General features: G+C 43.9%; 1 protein-coding gene across 2 annotated transcripts in view; it reads left to right on the plus strand.

Moving 5' to 3' along the window:
* CHST3 (carbohydrate sulfotransferase 3) overlaps nucleotides 1–19,086 on the plus strand; it is an 80,649-nt gene extending 61,563 nt beyond the window's left edge. The window contains exons 2-3 of one of the 2 annotated variants that reach the window (XM_087871791.1): nucleotides 9,432–9,851; nucleotides 13,156–19,086. In XM_087871791.1, coding sequence (XP_087727917.1) covers nucleotides 13,223–14,395 — 1,173 coding nt within the window. In that variant the 5' untranslated portion in view covers nucleotides 9,432–9,851; nucleotides 13,156–13,222 and the 3' untranslated portion in view covers nucleotides 14,396–19,086. The remainder of the gene's footprint in view (nucleotides 1–9,431; nucleotides 9,852–13,155) is intronic. The other variant, XM_034438622.3, reaches the window with a different exon arrangement.
* The last annotated feature ends 330 nt before the right edge of the window (nucleotides 19,087–19,416 follow it).

Genomic DNA, 19,416 nt, shown 5'->3' on the forward strand with positions numbered 1-19,416 from the left:
CACTCCTGGCTGGCCCCACCCACCCCTCCCCTCCTAGGAGTCCCCACGTGGCCCGTTTTGGATGCAAGTAAGTGCAGGGCACGCATGAAGGCTCAGGGAGGGTGAAAAATGGATGTTCGGGCTCATTTCCAGACTCCGGAGCCTGAGGAGGCTGTTTTCGCCTTCCCAGAGACTTAAGGAAAGCCTCTGGAGCCTGGGGAGGGCAAAAATGCCCCCTCTGCCATGATGCAGGAGGCCAACTAGGCCACGCCCACCATGGCCACACCCACCCAGCAACCAGGCAGAGAACCCCTTGCTAAAATTTTTGAAGCCCACCCCTGGTGCCGGTTCACTCTCTCTCAACCCATAATGTCAGCCTCGGGTGACAAGTCGGTTGGTCACAATCAATGAATCAATATTTAGTTGATCCCGCACTTGCAGGAAAACACTAGGAGAAAAAAGTCCTCCTAAAGGTTTTCAGAAGCAACAGTGTTTGCTAAACGCTTTTATTAGTAGTATTGTTTATCGGTTTTTAATGGGCTTGGCTTTATGAGCATTTTATAGAGGATTTATTGCCTTTGCAACAATCTCCTTAGAAATGTGAGAATTAGTGGCAAACAAATTACAGAATAACAGAGTTGGAAGGGTTCTTGGAGGTCATCTACTTTAGTCCAACCCCCTTAGGAGGAGGGGGAGATCTTAATACCATTCGGGACAAATGGCTTGTCCAATCTCTTCTTTAAAAACTCCAGTGTTGGAGCAACCACAACTTTTGGAGGCAAGCCATTCCACTGATTATTAGGGGGAAGCCCAAAAGTTAACTGTAGACCATAAGTACAATTTTGACTGGAATTATAAGTGATAGGCATGGTGACAATTGAGGACGAAGATAGTTTTAATCAGTGGTGGGATTCAGCCGGTTCTGTAGAACCTGTAGCGGCAACTGTGGTAGGTCCCGCTCACCCGCCTGGGCATAATGCCGTCCTATTCCGCCACGTTTTGAAGGCTGTGTGTATGCATGGAAAGTGCGCGAGCGAGCAAAGAGCATGCACGGAAGGCCGAGCATGCGTGGAAGGTGATGCGAGCAAAGTGAGCACACTCACATTTGCGAACCGGTAGGGAAGGTAAGTGAATCCCACCTTTGGTTTTAATCTAATACTTCTGGGGGGCAAATTGTAAAAGGTGGACGTGGAATATGGAACATCTCCCCTTCTCCCTTTCCACAGCAGGCTCAGTAGTAGCAGCGTGTCTGCAGATGAAGAATAGACAGATGAGGATTTCATTTTTATTTTTTTGAATGGAGAGAGCGGGCAGCTGTTCAGTGAAATGTAATTAAATAATTCCTTTCAAAGAACTGGTGGTTTGTGCCCCCCTTCCCTTGCCCTCCTCCTCCTTTTCAAGATGTGCCTTAGCTCTAGGCCCCTTCTCTTCATTTGCAGATCAGAGTCGAGTCTTTGGCTTCTGCAAATAAACAGCTGGTTGGAGGGACAAGGTGGGCTGCTAGAAAGAGAGTTGCATTTCAGAGCTGGGGGCAAAGGATTCTGTAAATTAGAGGGGAAGTGCAGCATGGAGTCTTTGGAAGAGATTTATTTTGGAAACAGAGAAATGTAAAGAGCAGCGGTTGATGGATGCTCTCAGCAGCTGCTTCTCCCAGACAGGATGGAGGTTGCCAAGAGAAGGCGGCCCCCCTGTTTTTTTAAATGGTTCTCTCTGAGTTGGACCCTTGTTCCAACAGCAGAAGAGAATGGCCTTCAAGGCTTGATGTAAACACCAGGTCTCCATATGCTGCGCATTCCAGATACTTCCACCCTTATTTAAGTAGCGCACTCAAAGAGAAAATCACGGGATTCTACATTTTTCACTGCAGCGCAAACTGACATTTCCTACGCAGGTTAATTAATGGATGGTTGTCTCTGCTAAAGTCCTAACTTGTTCTTCCTTCCTTGGTTACAGTCCAACAGATGTTTATCTGAGGGTAAAACCTAGTGAACACATATCTTTTTTGCTGCTAAAATGTGGGTGAATTTTTATGGTGAACATGAATGTTAATGATATATTTTGTTATTTGTTTTACACCGAGGTGTCAAACTCAAGGCCCGCACAGCCGGCCTGCAAATAACAAAGGAGCAGCCCGTGGTGCCTCTGGCAGCCAAAATGGGGCACGGATGGGCCGTGCGTGGCTCCCCCCCCGCACCCCAGTCTGGCTGGCAGGCTGCTGCAGGAGGCGCCCTTCCCATCTCTCCCCCACCCCAGCCATCCTGCAGAGAACTACAATGCTGACCTGGTCCTTGAAGAAATCCAGTTTGACACCCCTGTTCTACACTGATTCTTATTATTGTTTTTGTCTGATTTTCTTGTTTTGTCTGGTTTTGTAGTTGATGTTTTTTCATTACTTGAGCAAGAGTTGTAGTTTAAACTATTTTATTTTTATTAATTGGTGCTGTTCCAATCCCTCATTTCTTTAATGATAATTCTTTTTCTTCTCCTTCTCCTTCTTCTCTTTCTCCTCCTCCTTCTCCTCTTCCTCTTCCTCCTCCTCCTGAATTACTGCCATATTATACTTCTGAACTTAACACCTTCTCTGAGACAAGGTCCAGCAGCACCATCTTCATTTTATACTTCAGAAATGTGTTCATTATTTACAAGCTTCTTAAGCATTGTTGTGGCAAGACTGCCTGTTGAGTCTACTTGAGGTCAACAATTTAACGGCAATTTGTTCAAATGATACTTTGTGCATCTCAATGTTTTCTTGGCGCGAACACCGAAGGCAGCTTTTTGGCCATATCTTACGTAAGCCTAAAGACTGACATCCAGAAATTGTACAACATTGGATATCTCCTGGAGGAAAGAGAAAACAAGGCCAGCCTCAGAAAACTTGGCAGCAAACACTTCAGAAAGATTTTAAGATTATTAATGTCCTTTGGGACAATGTTGAAGATACTTTGAATGATCAAAACCACTGGAAAACTCTTGCTGCCCAATGTGGACCTAATAATAATATTAAAATAATACAGTAACTTATCTAATTCAGAGTGAAGTAATAGAGACTTGCTTATATACGCAAGATTTCCTTAAATCTTTCCTACCTCTACAACTGACTGAAATGGACCCAGGTAATACCCCCAACAAAAGAAGACTCCGAAACTTGAATTTCCTCAAAGTTCCATTTTATTGAAGATTTCATATTGGCACATCTGGGAAAACCTGAATCTGAAAGCTTCCAGGTTTTCCCCACCCAAAAGAAAGTTCAAGTCCCTGCCCAGCACCCACATGTCCATCACATGATCTAATCAGGCCCCATCCAAAACTGACGATACCTCCCAGCCCCCACATGGCAGCTGCAGGCCACTGTGGCCTTGACTCTCTGAGAAAAGAATGTTATTTTGACTATATATCACCATACTATATACCAGGGGTCTGCAACCTTAAACACTCAAAGAGTCATTCGGACCTGTTTTCCACAGAAAAGAAAACACCGGGAGCCACAAAATCCTTCCCATGCCTATTTCTTGAGCAGCCACAAAACTAGCTTATGCAGTTGAATTAAACTTTCTGTTTTCTTCTGAAACTTTTCCATTCTTGGATTTATCCATGGTTGGCCTACCGGGGGTTGAAAAGCTCAATAAATCGTGGGCGGGCGTGTGTTGTACATTGGCGGTTGTGATGCATATTTTGAGTTACAAGGAGCCGCAGCAGAAGTGTGAAAGAGCCACATGCGGCTCCAGAGCTGCAAGTTGCTGACCCCTGGTCTATACAATCACCCCTCCCATTTTCCCACAGTAGAAAATGTGGCAGGCTTGAGGCCCAACTGTAAAAGATGGCTTCCAGGTCTGACACCCAGGAAATCTTTTTCATCCAAATGCACCTAGAATTGTGAGGTCTCTTCTTTCTCAATCATCTTGAACACGGATGATATTTGAGTCTTCTGGTTTAATGGCGTATTCCCCCCCCAAATAAATAGTGGCCATTTTGAGCATGCAGGGGCAAGTGACTGTCAAGATAATCTCTCTGTGACTTGCTTAACACTGGAGGTGAATCTGAGCAATTCTGTCTGTAAAAAACAAAGCATCTTGAGGCAAGAAATGACACACAATGAAGAAAATGTTTGCACTCCAAGGCTCTGCCTCCCTGGTTCATCAAATCAGATCATTATTTTACTCATTGACTGGCACAGGAGTTGGAGACTCCACAAGGTTGGAGACCCCTGGACTAGCACACTAAAGTCCATTATTTGATTAGAACAAAATACTCACTGAAGAACAGTTATAGAAACATTATGCTTGAATATGAATGCAGCCAAATAACAAAATAAAACAGTATGTTCATTTCTACTAGTACTATACCTCTTAATTAAGAAAAAAATAACTTATTGTTAGTACTAATACTATATTTATTTATTTATTTTATTGATTGATTACATTTATTGGCCGCTCATCTTACCACAGGGTAACTCTTACAATATATCACTCTGTAATTCCCATTAAATCTATATTTGGGGCTTAAAAACTGCTGGTTAAAACTATGGAATTAAATTAAGATGGGATTTTGTACAAACACCAGCAATAAAATTTTAGAGTACTAGTTGTTTCACTCAACATACTAGGCAGTGGTGGGATTCAAATTTTTTTACTACCAGTTCTCTGGGTATGGCAGGGGAAGGATACTGTAAAATCTCCATTCCCTCCCCACTCCAGGGGAAGGATACTGCAAAATCCCCATTTCCTCCTGATCAGCTGGGACTCTGGAGGCAGAGAATAGATGGGGGCGGGGCCAGTCACTGGTGGTATTTACCAGTTCTCCGAACTACTCAAAATTTCCACTACCGGTTCTCCAGAACTGGTCAGAACTTGCTGAATCCCACCTTTGATACTTGGCCAAAATGTGATGAACAGTTTGTAGCTCTGCGTATGTAAGTATCCAGTTCAGTACTTTTCTGAATGTAACCCCCGTAGTTTTAATTAATTATGGATTAGCATGTTGAGGAAATATAGATACTGGTGAAATTACAATGAAACATAACTGATACACAAACCCTTTGATCAAAGCACCCTGAGCCCCATGTTCAATTCAAGAAAGCAAGACTTATTTAATTGCAAGCACTAGTATTGTGCAATTTCACTTCAATTTATTGTGTGGTCAAAGACCAGCATGGATAATAAATAAAATAGAATTTAAGACAGAGTTAAAATGCATTGATAAAACAAGCTAACTAACATCTACAGTATAAGTGAGATCCAGGGTACAGCCTATATTAAATAATCATGTAAATACTATAATTATATTAAATAGGATAACATGTAAAATGACAAATATCTAAAAGTGTTAATATTGGCAAAGCAAAAATAGCTAAACTTTAAGAAGTGGATTAGAGTTTCAAGGAATGCTGGCTGGAGAATTCTGGGAGTTGAAGTCCACAAGTCTTAAAGCTACCAAGTTTGAAGATCTCAGCTAGGTTAAGCCAGTGTTACAGTTTAACAAATCAAAGGACTAAGATGAGTTGGGCAACTATGGCCCCTTTACAATCTGTGGACTTCAACTTCCAGAATTCCTGAGCCAGCCATGTACAAACAGGCCAGCTGGCTCAGGAGTTCTGGGAGTCCACAGGTTATGACCATAGTTGCCCACCTCTAGACTAAGATCTACTCCTAATGAAGAATTTGAGAAATCCAGTCCCATGGAGTCAGAGCTCTTGTGGGGGGGGGGACTGCTTGGCGTTTTCAAGGGCATGTGTCTTCATTTTCAATATGCCAACTTTTCAGCTTATATATTGTCCCCGTTAGAAGGCTGTCTCTTTAAGCCTTCCATCAAGCAAGTGTTAAATCCTGGGAGGAGCGATTTTGGCTATATAGGCACAAAAGCTTTCACTGCACTCTTGAGTTTGTTGGAACAAAATGCCCCCTGGAAGGTAATTACTAGCTCATTGTGTCTCTTTGGCAAGATAGCACGTTTAATATTCTTAGGATTGATCTTTCCCCCCCCCCCTTTAAAGATGCTAATTAACCTAGCTAACAAGAATCAGTTTGCTTTCTTTTGCTTCTTTTAAAAGTTGGTCTCAGTTGTCAAAAATGCTGAACCGGCATTGGTTCTTCTGACATGTGATATTGCCTGTTTCTCCATTCTGGCAGCTGCTTTAATGAAAGATGATCTGAAGGCAATTTGATTTTTATAGCAGCAGCATCCTTTTTTTTTTTTCTTTTTCTTTTCAGGTTGCCTGAAAGCCTGAGGGAGAAAAAAAAAATGAGCTCCTTTCACAAATAGTTGAGAGCAGCTTGCGGAAGATCTGAAATATGTAATTGCTAAAGTGTGCACCGTTGTCTTAATTAATGGGGGCTTTATCACGCTTAATGAATTTTATCAGCCAGAGCTTTGATTCTCAGAAAAGTAATGGGGAAAACAGTCTCCCAAAAGACAGAACAGGGAGGAAAACAAAGAGGATCAGATTACAGCTCTAAGTATTGCACTGCTGTAATGTTCAGACATATTTTTAAAAAACTATACCTATAAAGGGTGATGGGGTGGCTCAGTGGCTAAGATGCTGAGCTTGTTGATTGAAAAGTCGGCAGTTCAGCGGTTCGAATCCCTAGTGCCGCGTAACAGGGTGAGCTCCCGTTACTTGTCCCAGCTTCTGCCAACCTAGCAGTTTGAAAGCACGTAAAAAATGCAAGTAGAAAAATAGGGACCACCTTTGGTGGGAAGGTAACAGCGTTCTGTGTGCCTTTGGCGTTTAGTCATGCCGGCCACATGACCAAGGACAGTGCTGGCTCTTCAGCTTTGAAATGGAGATGAGCACCGCCCCCTAGAGTTGGGAACGACTAGCACATATGTGCGAGGGGAACCTTATCTTTACTTTATATCTATAAAATAATAAACACGTGAGGGAAAAGGGTGGGCTAAATGTTTTTGATAAGTTAGTTTTCTCTATGCAAGAGGGATTTTTTTAATGTAAGGAGAACAATTTGACAACCTGTTTAGCCAGCAAGGTTGGCATACAAGTAGTCCTTGACTTATGACCATTCGCTTAGTGACCATTTAAATTTATGACCAATCTCTCTGGGTGTATTTATAACCCAGATTCAAAGTTCTGGCAACCCTGCCTCACCCAGTTGCACTTGGGGGCACTCAGCAACTGACCTGCATTTATAACTGTTTGCAGCAGCCTGCCTTTACAATGACCATGTTTTATGATGTTTTTGCAAAAAAACAAAACAAAATAAAAAAAAAACCAGAAATAAATGGTGGTGTTTGTAAAAACACCATGTAGCAAACCCTGGGTTCGCTTCATGACCACGTTGTTTGCTTAACAATGGCAGCATTTGTTTGTTTTGTTTGTTTGTTTTATTAGATTTATATACCGCCCTACTCCCGAAGGACTCAGGGGGGTGAACAGGCACAGAATAAAATACATAGATACAAAAGTTAAAAGACATAATTAAAACCAGATTAAATAATTTAGCCCGAGACAATTAAAAAATCCCAATAATTTAAAACAGATTAAAATTTCTATTTAAAAGAATTTTAAAACAGGGGAGAAAATTAGGCCAGGCTGGCTTGCTGAAATAGGAGAATCTTAAGAGCACGGCGGAAAGTGCATAGATCAGGGATCCTCCATATCTCTGGGGGAGCTCGTTCCAGATAGTGGGTGCCCCCACAGAGAAGGCCCTCCCCCTGGGGGCCGCCAGTCGACATTGTTTAGCTGACGGCACCTGGAGAGTGTATGAGAGCGTACCGGCCGGTGGGAGGCTGCTTGTGGTAGCAGGTGGTCCCGTAAATAACCAGGTCCTAAGCCATGGAGCGCTCTAAAGGTGGTAACCAAAACCTTGAAGCGCACCAGGAAGACCACCGGAAGCCAGTGCAGCTCACGCAGGAGAGGTGTCACATGGGAGCGCCATGTTGCTCCCATAACCACCCGCGTGGCTGCACTCTGCGCCAGTTGGAGCCTCCGGGTGCTCCTCAAGAGGAGCCCCATGTAGAGAGCGTTGCAGTAGTCCAGGCGGGAAGTGACAATTTGCATAATGATGCTGTGAAAAAAGTTGCAAAATCAGGTTGATCGTATCAGGTGATCTGACTTATGACCAGGATGGGCAGGCTCCATTATGGTCATAACTCAAGGACTACCTGTATTTTGGTTTTGTTGTTTTATGCTGCTTAACTCTGAGTTGGAAAGAAATAAAATTGTATTTTTTTGGATAGACGCCTAAATCAATAGACATGCCCCACAGACATCTTCAAAATGAAATCCTAGACAAGACCATTTTTTCTGCACCCAGAAGTTAAGATATATGCATTATACTAAGTCAAAATGTGGTTGGTTTGTGGCTTAGCATACTGTGTCACACCAGCAGCCCTTGTGTTACATAAGGCATGGTTTGTGACCTGACAGTGTGAACTCTGCCCCTGTAAATCAGAGAACATATGACCACAGGGATAGTTTCATAGTCATAGTGTCAGGCCTGGAAGCCATCTTTTGCATTGGATCTTCAAGGCCTGCCATATTTAGTGCTGTGGGAAACTGGGAGGGGGAATTTATGGAGTAGGGGAGATATCTAGCCATAATAACATTCCTTTCTCAGAGAGTCAAGGACATCTTGCCCCGCACCTGGGATGGCGTGACTGGGAGGCATCTCCAGTTGGGACGGTGCATTGATTGGACCATGTGATGGGCCTGTGGGTGTTGGGCAGGAACTTGAACTTTCCTATGGGTGGGGAAAACCTGGAAGCTTTCAGATTCGGGTTTTCCCAGATGTGCCAATAAAATGGAACTTTGAGGAATTTCTAGCCTCAGAGTCTTCTTTCGTTGGGGGTGTTACTTGGAACCCTGACACATAGTACCACTAAATACTGCACTGGTGAGAGCACACGTGGAATACTGCGTCCAGTTCTGGTCACCACGATACAAAAAAGATACTGATACCCTAAAAAGGGTGCAGAGAAGAGCAACAAAGATGATTGGGGCTCTGGAGGCTAAACTATACAGTGAATGATTGAGGGAACTCCGTCTTTTGTCTAGTCTAATGAAGAGAAAGACTAAGAGTGATATCTAGTACTTGAGGGACTGACACCGAGAAGATGGGGTCGACCTATTCTCCAAAGCATCTGAGAACAGGACAAGACATAAGAGATGGAAGATCATTAAAGAGAGATCCAACCTAGATCTAAAAAGAAATTTCCCGACAGAATAATTATTCAGTTGAATAGCTTGCCTCTAGAAGTTAACGATCCTCCATTACTGGAGGTTTTCAAGTAGAGAATGGGCAGCCATTTTGTCCAAAATGCATGAGCAGGGGGTTGCACTAGAAGACCTACTGTATAAGGTCCCTTCCAAATCACAGCTTACCATAATGTGTGAGGCCAGCAATTATCCAAGGAAAGGCTTGAATCTATGTGCATTTATTTTGTCCCTCAGCCTAAAGGGAAGATATTCAAGTCATTCTATCTTCTCTTTCTTTCTGCAGGACAACATCTCCTGAAGAAGATAAACTAATCCCAGACACCGCTTTCCATACCGCCGAAAAACTTTCCTCACAAGGAAAGTTTCATTTTCCCTCTGTGAGGAAATTTTCGCTGGCAGGCTCTTGAAAAATACATTCTTTTCCCATGGATAAAATTCTCACCTTGTCTCAAGATATCTGGGAACTACTTCACCGCCTGAGGATGAAGAGCAAGTACGCCGTTCTTCTGGTCTTTGTGGTAGCCCTTGTCATAATTGAGAAGGAGAACAACATCATCTCAAGGTAGGAGGGGAAGGAAAAGAGGCTGTGCTGGAAAAGAGGCTTTCTTGGTCTTCTTCTCTGGCCTTCAGGCTGCACATTGTATCTTACCGAGCTTGCCAGTCCCAACTTGCTACCACCAGTTCACCAGTCTTTTGGAACCAGGTAAATATTAACATTTCCCAGTCTGAATTAAGTTGCATCTTTATTCACGAACAGGGACGTAGTGCTTGTCGATCAGAAGATTGGCAGTTCAGCAGTTCGAATCCCTAGTGCTATGTAACGGAGTGAGCTCCCGTTACTTGTCCCAGCTTCTGCCAACCTAGCAGTTCGAAAGCACGTAAAAAATGCAAGTAGAAAAATAGGGACCACCTTTGGTGGGAAGGGAACAGCGTTCCGTGCGCCTTTGGCATTTAGTCATGCCGGCCACATGACCACGGAGACGTCTTTGGACAGTGCTGGCTCTTCAGCTTAGAAACGGAGATGAGCACCGCCCCCAAGAGTCGGGAACGACTAGCACATATGTGCGAGGGGAACCTTTACCTTTTAAGTTACCTAGGTTAGACATTACAAGTCTTTACCTGAAGAAGTAATTGATTGCTTTTTAAAGACAAAAACTTGTAAGTATTTACATTATTTTTCTATGTACTGTATATCTTTACTTTTTTGTTCAGGTTCTATGAGTGAATACATAATTGTATTGTCTAATTTGGCAGGAATCTACCTGCAATGTTAATCTAGGGCTACGTGTAGACAGGCCCTTCAAACTTTACATTGAGCTTCCAAATTGCTAAAACTTGGAGGCATTGTGGTAAATCATTTATGGTACCAGGTCTGAATGTTTAGGATATTTATACGATCAGAGGCAATAATAATTAATATATTCTAATTACAAGTAAGTATAGGAAAAGTATTTTAATACTTTCTTGCTACTACCATACTAACATACATTAAAGAATCAGTTTATAAGGCTACAGCTGGTCCGTGCAGTCATCATTGCATACAAACAGGATTGGAAAGCTTCAGAATGTTTTAAAATGTTGCCAGGATCCTTTGAGAGCATATCAAATTTCAGCTGAAGAATTAGGTACTATACGATCCTATTAAAAGCAACAATTTGTTGCTATCTCTTTTGTTTAGCAGTATGTTAAATGTCAACTTGCAAAGTATCCCTGGCCTGCTCTCGAGTTGCCATAGGCCAGGGGGGATTGGGAAACTGGCAAAACTGCACAGCAGCCAAAAACAGATGCACATTCCACACTTATCTCCCTCAAGGCTGTATCCCAGGGATACTTATAGCAGTCGAAGGGGAGTGACCTCTACAACCCGTGAAATCGCTCCGTTGGTGAATGTGATTGATGACATACCCTGGGGGGAGGGGGGAAACAGAGTCATAGTTGGAGGGTAAATTACCTAGGGTCAGAGCTGGCTTCATTTGGGAACGTGCAGACAGGAAGCTCCTAATAAATATCTGGATTTCTTTTGAAGATTGGCTTGAGATTCATGGTTTAATTAGGGCATCTGTGGGAACCCTGACATTAGATATATTGAATTTAATGTGTGATCTGGGCCACGTTCATTGTGATAAGAGCCATCTTAATATAAGTGAAACATCTTAAGCCAGTGTTTCTCAATCTTGGCAACTTTAAGATGTGTGGACTTCAATTCCCAGAATTCCCCAGCCAGGAAGGTTGCCAAGATTGAAAAATACTGAGTTAGACAGACACTTTTAGTTACTTTTCCACCAGGCTCACGACAAGGATGATGGACTTTGCTAAGGTTCATTTGAGATCCTGAGAAAATCAGCACAACCGTTGAGTCCTACGGCCAATTTTGTGTCCCAGCTAAGACCTCCTGTGGACAAGATCTATTTCCTTGATAATCCTTTGAACCACTATTTTGCAAAAAACAGAATCCAGGTTCAGAGAACTCAAACAGGATAAGGACCAAATCAATATTGTATAGCCTTTTATTGAAATTAAAGAATGTTTGCCCCTTCACTTGCTGGGACCTTGATAGACTCCCAGCTCCAAATTCAATGCGTACAGTATATTGGTGAGGCCCAAGCTGTGTGTTTCCAATGTATTTTATATGTACACAAGCACTTGCTCACTAATCATCAACTGTATTAAGGAATAGTACAGTTACAAGGCCAAAAAATTAGAGAAACCTCATTCAGTCTGCATTTTCTTGCCAAAGTCTTGGCTTTTGATTTGGATTCCAAAGCCAACCGTAGATTACTTTCCAGGGGATGGCACTACCTATCCTCACTAATTGAATTCCCGGATATAGAAGGGATGAATGTGATCCTTAGATCACTGTTTCTCAACCTTGGTAACTTTAAGATGTGTAGACTTCAACTCCCAGAATTCCGCAACCAGCATGCTGGTTGGGGATTTCTTGGAATGGAAGTGCACATATCTTAAAATAGCCAAGGTTGAGAAACACCGATCCAACTCTAGGACAGTGTTGGCGAACCTTTTCAGCACGGAGTGCTGAAACGGGAGGGTGCACATGCGCATGTGCATGCCGGAAACCGCAAGAGCAGCTGCCTGGTGTGCATGTGCATGCCGGGAAGATGATCTTCCAGTTTTGAATGCATGCATGCGCACCGACCACTTGGTCTTCTGGTTTCTGGTGTGCATGCACGCGCAAAGACCAGCTGGTCAATGCGCAGGCGTGCGCCGGAAAATGGAAAATCATCTTCCCAGCGCACGCATGTGTGCTGGGCGACTGCTCTTCTGGTTTCCAGCACACCTGCGTGCATGCGTGTCCCCCATTTTGGCACTTGATGCAGCTGGCTTGGATTAAGAAACCCATTCTATCCATCTCAGACTAACATGCCTGCTTTTAATTTAATTTAATTTAATTTAATTTAATTTAATTTAATTTAATTTAATTTAATTTAATTTAATTTAATTTAATTTAATTTAATTTAATTTAATTAATTTAATTTAATAATTAATTTAATTTAATTTAATTTAATAATTAATTTAATTTAATTTAATTTAATTTAATTAATTTAATTTAATTTATTGCATTTCTATGCCGCCCAACTCCCAAGGGACTCTGGGCGGCTTACAGCAAAAATAATGCAAACAATGAACATAGAAAAATTATTTAAAAACATTATAAAAACATTTTAAAAACATTAAAAGCCCATGCACACCATTCATGGCCGGATCTCGTAAGATTGCAACAGCGAGATCAACGGCCCCAGGCCTGCCAGAAAAGCCAGGTCTTCACCGCTTTCCGGAAGGCCAATAGGGTGGGGGTAGTCCGGATCTCAAGAGGTAACTGGTTCCAGAGAGCTGGGGCAGCCACAAAGAAGGCCCTCCCCTGCGGGCCCGCCAGCCGGCATTGTTTAGATGACGGGACCCGGAGGAGACCAACTCTGTGGGATCTTACCGGTCGCTTTAAATATCACTGCTGTTCTTGGCCTTGATGATTGTATTCTTTCTCTTTACAGGGTTTCAGACAAACTGAAGCAGTCTCCACTGTCTCTGCCAGAAGCCAACAGCACTGATTCTGGGTTGATGCTGCCAGAGAATGGCTCCCTCTTGTCACTCAGCGCACTGGACCTGGCCTTCTCCCAGCTTAAACACCGGTTGCAGAACATCACTTTGCAGCTTGGTGGCACTCTGCTGGCCCCCACTCAAAGGACACGGAAACATGTTCTCCTCATGGCCACCACCCGTACCGGCTCTTCCTTTGTAGGGGAATTTTTCAACCAGCAGGGCAACATTTTCTACCTCTTTGAACCGCTGTGGCATGTAGAGAAGACGGTGTCTTTCGAATCGGGTGGCGCTAATGCGGTGGGATCGGCCCTTGTCTACAGAGATGTTTTGAAGCAGCTGTTCCTCTGCGACCTTTACATTTTGGAAAACTTCATCATCCCATTCCCAGAGGATCACCTGACTCAGTTTCTCTTTCGGCGGGGTTCAAGTCGCTCTTTGTGCGAGGACCCTGTTTGCACGCCCTTTGTCAAGAAGGTCTTTGAGAAGTACCACTGCAAGAACCGCCGCTGTGGCCCCCTGAATGTGACTTTGGCAGTGGAGGCCTGCCTGCAGAAGGAACACATGGCCCTTAAGGCTGTCCGAATTCGACAGCTGGAATTCTTGCGTCCATTAGTCGAAGATCCCCGCCTGGATTTGAGGATAATTCAGTTGGTGCGAGATCCTCGGGCAGTGCTGGCCTCCCGCATGGTGGCTTTTTCAGGTAAGTATGAAACCTGGAAGAAATGGGCTAATGAAGGTGTAGCAACCCTTAATGAGGATGAAGTCCACAGATTGCGAGGCAACTGTGAAAGCATCCGACTCTCGGCTGAACTTGGTTTAAAGCAGCCAGCATGGCTTCAGGGTCGCTACATGCTGGTCCGCTATGAGGATATTGCCAGATCCCCTCTCCAGAAAGCCAAGGAAATGTATAAATTCACCGGCATCGCTCTCACCACGCAGGTGGAGGACTGGATCCTGAAAAATACACAGGCCCCTCAAGATAGCAATGACATCTACTCCACCCAGAAAAACTCCTCTGAACAATTTGAGAAATGGCGATTCAGCATCCCCTTCAAACTTGCCCAGGTGGTCCAGAACATCTGCACGCCAGCCATGAACCTGTTTGGCTACAAGTTGGCCAACAGCGCTGAGACTCTTACAAACAGATCCATCAGCTTGCTAGAAGAGAGGAGGAACTTCTGGATCACGTAAAGGTTGCCATCATTGGTGGATTATTATTTTTTCCCCAATCATAGCGTTCTTTGAATTGAGAAAGTCTTGAGCACTTAAGCAAAGAACTTTTGGCTTTATCTGGGAACAAGCATCACTTGCTGGTATATTTGACACTTCCAGGTGGATTATAATGGGATCACAACACTGGCACAAGGAAAGATTCTGAATCTAATGCAGAGTGGAGGATTAAACCCTGCGTCCCAGTTTCCCTACCTCATGTCCACATGCTTTCTGTCCGAGATGTCGTCTCTCACCTTCACCAAACATCCAAAGAGAGTGAATGTTTTATATTTAAAATAAATTTATCACTTGGAAGAAAAAAAACAAAACATGGGCTTCTTGACTTGCAGAGAACCTGTGAGAGAAGCAGAACGTTGCACTGATCTCATCTAAGGCAGCCTTAAAGAATCTGTCAGCCAGATATTTGGGAAGGGAAGGAAAGAAACTTATTTAGCACAACTGAAAGAGCGAGAAAGCTGACTGCTTCATGTGTAGACAGAGCGTGTTTTGTACACGTTTCCCCTAAAATCCTCGGATAAATTGAGGCCTTGTTTAAATGGAGGAGGTGTGACTGGATAAGAGAGATGCATGGCATAGAACAGAGGTGGCTCTACCTGTAAGGAGACTTTGGGCCACACACAGTTTTATGCACTTAGTATTTGTTTCTATCCTAACTCACTCAGTGCTTTGAGAGATTTAAAGCAAACAAGCAATGAAATATTCTAAGAGAAAGAGACTGGAACAATAGTCACCCTACATCTGTGGACATGAACTTCACTTACGCCATTAGTTGCTGTGCCGTCCATTAGCCTTTCCTTTTTCAAGTCTTTCATCTGCTTTTCTTACTTATCTCTGAATCAATTGCACCGACCTTCATCTGGTGTCTGGGACACTAAAGTGCTTTCTCATCCAATGAAAGAAAGCGGTGGCTTTAATTGTGTTTTTCTCCTTCATCCCTATAATTGTTTCTGTCCTTCAATGTGATGTTGGAAATTGCCAGCATTTCCCTTCTGTAATTTCTGGGGAAATGGATTCTTCCAAGCCACATTTGTTGAAGCAGAAAGAGGAAATCTTGGAAGGGAGAAAGAGCAGCTGGACTTGGTCAAGAGGAAGGCAGCAAAAATAACAGAAACAGAAAAAGGACCTCTGGTTGCCCCTCTCTGAAATTCCTCTGACTAATTTCCAGTGCTGGATCCTGCAGGAAACATCTAATGAATTTCATTTAGCTGTTCATCAGAAGCACTTATTAGTACGGTAGAAGGTATAATTCCTGACTGGGAATTTGGTATTTCATCCCACAATGGAAGCCATATCAGGATCTTGATGGCCAAAAAAACAAAGTATCCACTTGGGGGCAATTCAGTCTGGTTTTCTCTGAACTTGGTTGGAATCCAACACATACACATACACCAGTGGTGGGTTCCTCCTGGTTCGGCCTAGTTCGGCCTAGCCGGTGGCAGTGACGATATGATGTCACCGAACCGGTTCTCTTTGTTCGGGAGCTGGGCCCTCCCCCCCCCCGCATTATTCTTACCTTTTATTTGGCCCCACCCCCAATCTATTCACTGCCTCCCGAGTCCCAGCTGATCGGCTAGAAGGAAAAAGCTGTTTAAACTCTTGCCACAGGGCTTCAAAGGGCCGCCCTACAGCTGATCAGTGTTAAAAGGCAGTGTGGTGGTAGACCGGTGCCTCCAAAAACAAATGGGTAGACTGGTGCCTCCAAAAACAAATGGGTAGACCGGAATGCTCCAAGAATAAATGGGTAGACCGGAACAGCTCTGCAAGCAGTTAAAAGCCTGGTAGACCAGTACCTCTGCTAAATCCTAAAGAATTGTCACATGACCATCAAACCACGCCCACAAAATAAGCCATGCCCACAGAACTGGTAGTAAAAAATTTTAGAACCCACCCCTGACACACACACACACACACACACTCCCAGGAATTTTATCTGTGTGGTAACATTTTCAACATATTCAATTTTGGGAAAGGCTGACATGGATTATCACGTCCCATTTTGAGTTAATAAATGGATAGATTAATATCAGGGACTGAACACACACAGACAAAGAATAAAGTATGTTTGTCACCTCTCTGTGCAGTTTCATTAACAATCAGAGTCACGTGTGATTGTCTGGCAGTGCTAATTTAACACCTAACCTCCACATTTTCTTATCTGAAGTGAGAAGAATATTTAATGCGCCAGCAGTTTTCGTTCCTTTTCCTTAACAAAACAGAAAAAAAAGACAATCATTTAAATCACTATTTCTTTTCTTCTTTTCCATGGAGCACTGAATAGGCGACCGCATTTGTTTTGATACACTCCAAGGGACAAAGATTGATGTGACCATCATTTGATTTCATGGCATTGACTGAGTGAGCAGGAATGGGTCTTTGCGTAGATGTGGCAAGAATGTGTAATCACGAGTATGCCTTTTCCCTTCTTGTTTTGCCTGCAAGAAAGAGTACCGGCTTCCAAACAGCATATGATAATGCAGATTTATCTCTGAATAAAACCAGTTCTGAGATACCATTAGGTTCCTCCAAGGTTCTGGCCAAAATCAGAACTTTAAGGCTGTATAGCCCCATTGCATGTCTGCATTGCAGACAAAGCTGGATTGTCTACGAAAAAAAGTTATCAAGAAAGAAAAAGATGGAGCATCGGCTAACAATCCCACAGTTGATTCCAGCCTACGCTTATGATTTGTTTTTTCCACTTACATTAGTAAAGTGGTGCCATGTCAACATGATTCATACACTGTGTCAACTTACCCTCAAATATAAATCGTACCAGTCTTTCAGTTAGCTAGTTGTCCCATCACTCTTAACCCACTGCAAGGATGCATCGTCACCTTGCACCACAGGTGTACTCTTGCACATACCTTTATGTCTCTGACAAGCCTTTTGATATCCCTCCAGGGGTGGGCTTCAAAAATTTTAGCAAGGGGTTCTCTGTCCAGTTGCTGGGGGGGGGCATGGCCATGGGGGTGTGGCCTAGTCAGCCTCCTGCACCACAGCGGGGGGGGGTATTTTTGCCCTCCCCGGGCTCCGGAGGCTTTCCTCGAGCCTCCAAGAGGGTGAAAACGGCCTCCCCAGGCTACGGAGGCCCTCCTTCAAGTGTGAAATGCTCCTGGTTCGGACCGGATCGGGAAATCCGGTAATAATTGTGGCAGGTGGTTTGGAGAACCAGCAGCGATAGCGGTGCGAGGCTCCGCCCACCCACACGACTGTCATTACTTCCTGCTTTTAAAAGGTTAAAAAAAAGGCTATGATGATCGTGCGCCACAGCTGTGATCGTCAGAGCCTTTTTTTTACTTTTAAAAGCATTTTTTTACAACCTATTCAGCCAAATAAGTTGTAAAAAAATGCTTTAAAAAAGTTTTTTTTAAAAAGTTGGCCACGCCCACCCAGTCACATTACCCCCACCACCACCCCAAGCCAAGCCCACAGAACCGGTAGTAACAAATTTTATATTTCACCACTGCCCTCCTTCCCTCCTGAACTTCCGGTAGGCTCATTTTTCGCCCTCCCCAAGTGTGCACCCTGCACTTACCTGCATCCAAAACGGGCCATGTGGAGACTTCTGGGAGGGGAGGGGTGGGAACTTCTGGTAGGGCAAGGCCAGCCAAGAGTGGGATTTGGGGGTTCTCCGAACTGCACAGAATCTTAGCTAGAGGTTCTCCTGAACCCCTGCGAAGCCCCAGCAGCCCACCCCTGTATCCCTCTATATCAGTGATGGCTAACCTTTTTGCCATTGCTTGCCAGGAGTGGGGAGAGCACGGGGGGTGCGTGTGCCCACACCCATAATTCTATGCACCCCGCCCCCGCATGTGATGGCCCGGTGGAACTGGAAGGCACGTTTTTAGCTCTCCCCAGGCTCCAGAGCCTTTCTAGGAACCTGGGGAGGGCGAAAATGGCCTTCCCCACACACACACACCCCAAAGCCCTCCAGAGCCCAAAAATGGCCCGTTTGCTAACTTCTAGTGGGACTGGAAGAGCTGTTTTTTGCTCTCCCCAGACTCCTAGAAAGGCTCTGGAGCCTGGGGAGAGAGAAAAATGGGCCTTCCCCCCCCCCCCGGCCCTCTGGAGGCAGAAAACAGCCTGTTTCCCTACTTCTGGTGGTCCCAGAAGGCCCAAAAATCAGCTGGCTGGCACGTGCATACGCACCGGAGCTGAGCTCGCGTGCTCACCGAAATGACTACGCGTGCCACCTGTGGCACACGTGCTATAGGTTCGCCATCGCGGCTCTATATCCTTGGATAAGCTCTGTTTCAGAACTATATCCAATTCTCTTAAAGGAAGTGTGTTGAAATATTCCTAACTATCCTACAAAAACATTCTGAATTAGATGTTTCAACCAGCACTATTTTCTGTGCAATAGTGTTTTCCCTTTGTAGCGGACTACTTTTACATTTTTCTGTTTGGTGGCGATGGTGGTAGAGCTGGGGAATTTAATCTTAATTTTGTTACAATTATTTATGTGAAAGAGCTGGGGCTGGTTGAAAAAAGCCGCAACTTCCTGCCTTATTTTGAACTTTCTGTTCTTTTCTTTCTGAAAGCTGTAAACTCTGGGGTTCGTTTCTTTATTTATTGTACGGAGAAGATAACCGTTGCTTTGGGAGAAGGAATCAAAACTGCACAAAAATAAATAAAAACAATTTCCCCAAGAATCAGAGGTCAACTTGATTTTCCAAAGCGGGAAAGCACTTATTTTCCAAAGTACCAGAGGGCAGGACAAAAAGCAACAGATGGAAACTAATCAAGGAGAGAAACAACCTGGAATTAAGGAGAAACTTCTTTAACAGTGAGAACAGTTAAGCAGTGGAACAGCTTGCCTCCAAAAGTTGTGGGTGCTCCATCCCTGGAGATTTTTAAGAAGAGACTGGACAGCCACTTGTCAGAAAAGGTATAAGGTTTCCTACTTGAGCAAGGGATTGGACTAGAAGACTTCCAAGCAGGGGTGAAATCCAGCAGGTTCTGACAGGTTCTGGAGAACCGGT

Source organism: Pantherophis guttatus, chromosome 6, assembly GCF_059756535.1.
Source record: "Pantherophis guttatus breed Tessera chromosome 6, ASM5975653v1, whole genome shotgun sequence".
In the NCBI taxonomy this organism is placed as follows: Eukaryota; Metazoa; Chordata; class Lepidosauria; order Squamata; family Colubridae; genus Pantherophis; species Pantherophis guttatus.